This window comes from Acanthisitta chloris, unplaced genomic scaffold (assembly GCF_000695815.1).
Source record: "Acanthisitta chloris isolate BGI_N310 unplaced genomic scaffold, ASM69581v1 scaffold7308, whole genome shotgun sequence".
Classification (NCBI taxonomy): domain Eukaryota; kingdom Metazoa; phylum Chordata; class Aves; order Passeriformes; family Acanthisittidae; genus Acanthisitta; species Acanthisitta chloris.
In genome coordinates, this window is record NW_008685279.1 from 17,428 (window position 1) to 21,140 (window position 3,713).

Sequence of the window (3,713 nt, forward strand, 5' to 3'; positions counted from 1 at the left end):
TTGCCAGTGTGGCAGTGTGGGAAGCAGCAAAGGCCTTGGCTCTGTGTGAGCTCTGCTCAGCAACAACAAAAACATCTCTGCATTATCAACCCTGTGTTCTGCTCAAATTCTAAACATAGCCCCATACTAGCCACTGTGAAGGAAATTAACTCTACTTCAGCCCAAAACAGCAAATTCCATATCATTTACATCATGCCCAGGTCCCACACTATTCAATACGACTTCATTAACCACCACTCCTGTTTACATTCTTTGGTATAATACACAGATTTTGTTCCCTTAGTCTGTGGACCACCCCTGCAAAACATCTATACTATGTCCACAAAATATCTGCTGAATTCATCTAGCCCATGGCTTTGGGCTCCATCTGTTCTGGTGGTCACTCAGGATGGGAGAGGTGATGTGTTGCTTGGAGTTACTGGGCACCAAATCCAGCTCAGGTCAGGTGCTGCACCTGCACTGCTTCTGGTCAGGCTTCTCCTCCATTAGTTCAGGTGGTTCCTGCTGTAGTAATTCCTGTATCAAATCATGGGTTAAACAATTTAAAGGCACATCCATTACAATCTCCACCCCTGGTCTTTTTGGGCCAGGTCATCTGGTTTAACATTAATTGTTCCCAGGCTGGTTAGCAACAAGTTCCTGCTTGAGTCCCCCATCAGTATAGTCCACATCATAGTCCTCCATGGGCTGCAGGGGGACAGCCTGCTTCACATGGACTTCACCTCCCATCTTTGATTCCCCTGCTCCAGCGTGGGGTCCCACCCACAGGAGACAGTCAGACAGTCCTCCTTGAACTCTTCCAATGTGGGTCCTTCCCACGGGCTGCAGTTCTTCACAAACTGCTCCAGCATTGGTCCCCCGTGAGGTCACAAGTCCTGCAAACCTGCTCCAGCACAGGCATCTCATGGGTCACATCATCCTTCAGGCATCCACCTGCTCTGGTGTGGGATCCTCCTGCTTCATCATGGGCTCATCAGCAGGTCACAGTCCCTTCGATTCAAGCTCACGCTGCAGTTCCAGCCTGTCCAGTACAGCAGAACAGAAACAATAGCAATGCCCTGGCCCTCTGCCAGCCCAGGCACATCCCCATGGCTGTTATCAAAGTGTTCCCAGGCACAGTACAGTAAGGTGATAAGCAATACAGCAAGCAGCAAAAGCAAAAAAACAGTGCCTAACAAGCATTAGACTATAATATACAGTCAGGAAAGCAAAAAGCAAGGCCCATGGCAAGCACAAGAGCCTGCTCATTACTAGCTAAACATCACTAACAGCTATAAATTCAATCTAGCACATCCCAATCCAATCTGTTATCTCAAACCCATGCCCCATGTTGGGTGCCAAAAAGGACTGTTGTGGTTTAACCCCAGCCAGCAGCCTTGAGCCACACAGCCACTCACACACTCCCCCACCAACAGGATGGGGGAGAGAATCAGAAGGGTAAAAGCTAGAAAAGCCCATGGGTTGAGATAAAGACAGTTCAATGATTGCAGTTTGAGCCTTCTCTGGTCTCTTGTTTGCTCTGTGAGGCAGCCACGCTGTGGAGGTGCTGCCCTGAAGCTGCAGCCTGTGCACTCCTGTGTGCTACAGTAGCAAAGCAAAGTGTATTTGCTCCAGCAAGCCTTGAGGCTGTTTGGGAGTGTCTGCTGTCATAACTGGGTTAAGCCAAGCATGTTCACATGCTCTGTTAGTACAGGTCAGGTGGTGATGAGAGTATTTTCTTGGGTGTTCTCTGTTTAGACCATCCCTTTCTTTGCTGCCTGCAGTACAGATGATTTGGGCAGGATATAACTGAGTCATTATAAAAGAAAGATACAGGAAAAGTACAGTGAATGCTGAAAATGCAGACTAGGATAATTTGACTCAGCAGTTTTCAGCTTGTACTGGTAAGAGACAATAGGAGAACCTTATCCACCTTTTATTAGTGCTGTCTGGGAGTCATGGGAGGAATAACAATTTTTCTGAGACAGTTATGTAAAGAGATGAAGAGGGGGCAGGGCTGAAGGTGTTGGGTATGCTCTGTTTGTGCTCCCTGTCACCTGTACAGTGGGTAAGCTGGGCAGAGCTGGAAGGATGCTATTCTGGGGCCATATGCAGGGCTGCTTTGTTCTCAGGGGTCCCAGCCTTGTTAGCTATTGGTCTGGAAGAGGACTGCCCTGCAGGGATAGGCACACAGGGACAGGCAGCACAAGGGAAAAGGGCCACTGATCTGAGGTCTGAAGAGCCAGCTCAGTAGCATGGAGTTTGAGGTCTCATTGCTGATGTGGCAAGGTGTGCAGTACTAGAGAAGTTAGAGTATAATAGAAGTGGGGCAAGCTGTGGAGCGTAAAATTCCAAGGAATTTTGGCATGGGGAGGAGTGGTGTGAAATACTGTGTTTGTTCTGTTGGTGCAAGTGTATGGCATGGAGACAGATGAACCTGTAGAGGGGGGTCAAACTACTACAGAAATGGAAATTGGTCTAAAGATTGCTTGATCTGTCTAGAGCAATCTCATGAGCTTTCTATAGGTACTGGTTGTGCCACCCATTAGAACAGCACAGTGATCAGTCTGTGGCTTTCAGGCTGCTGAAATGCAATTCCTGCCCCAAGGGGTGTGATCAGTGATAGTGCTGTGCAGGTATGAGAGATGCTGCATAATTCATAGACCTCAAGTTGTGGAAAGAAACAATGCAGTGAGGACTGCTAAGGCTGGCAGCCACCTGAGTTAGCTGCAGGCTGAACACTGGAGAAACAGGACCCTTGGGAGGACAAATCTACCTCTGCCAGTACAGAAGAAAACTTTTCTTGCTTTCAGCTTTACAAGGTTTATCATAAGTATCTCAGCTTCCAGTGAGCTGATGCACAGACAGTGCAGCTTGGCTTTTCCTGTTGTGGTTTAACTAAACCCAGCCAGCAGCTCAGTTCCACAGAGCCACTTGCTTGATCCCCTCAGTGGGATGGAGAAGAGAATCGGAAGATAAAAGTGAGAAAACCTGGTAGGGTTGAGATAAAAACAGTTTAACAGGGAAAGGAAAAGCCAGACAAGCAAAGCAAAACAAGGAATTAATTCCCTGTTCCCCATGGACAGGCAGGTGTTCAGCATCTCCAGAAGAGCAGGTTGGTCTGCATAACACACAAAGATGACTTGGGAAAACAAACACCATCACCCCAAGCATCATCTCCCTTTCCTCCTTCCCCCAGGTTTATATGCTGAGCATGATGTCATATGGGATGGATTATCCCTTGGGTCACCTAGAGTCAGCTGTCTCAGCTGTGTTCCCTCACAACTCCTTGTGCACCCCCAGACTCCTTGTTTTTGAGGTGGGGTGAGAAGCAGAAAAGGCCTTGACTGTGTGTGAGCACTGCTCAGCAGTAATGAAAACATCCCTGTGTTATCAACACTATTTCCAGCACAAATCCAAAACACGATGCCATGACAGCTACTGTTAAGAAAATGAACTCTATCCCAGCCAAAACCAGCACACCTATCACTCTTCTGTGCAGATACAAGGGATAACTGGGATTAGCTGAACAATGTTTCTTAAGATACATAGTATTGTTTGTCTCTAATTTTCCTGGGACTTTATTGAATATGCAGTATGATCTTAACATTTTCAGGTAATGTCTTACTTCTGGAAGGCAGAGAAAATTCAGAAAACCAAAAGCTGATGCTCATTGACTTTGAATACAGCAGCTATAATTACCGGTAAATCACTTTATTTTCCTATTCAGCAGG

General features: G+C 47.0%; 1 protein-coding gene across 1 annotated transcript in view; it reads left to right on the forward strand.

Annotated features, from left to right (window-relative positions):
- CHKA (choline kinase alpha) overlaps positions 1 to 3,713 on the forward strand; it is a gene marked incomplete at its 5' end in the record, with an annotated part of 20,978 nt that overhangs the window by 13,780 nt on the left and 3,485 nt on the right. Inside the window, one exon of the mRNA XM_009079679.1 lies at positions 3,596 to 3,683. Within this exon, the coding sequence (XP_009077927.1) occupies positions 3,596 to 3,683 (88 nt within the window). The remainder of the gene's footprint in view (positions 1 to 3,595; positions 3,684 to 3,713) is intronic.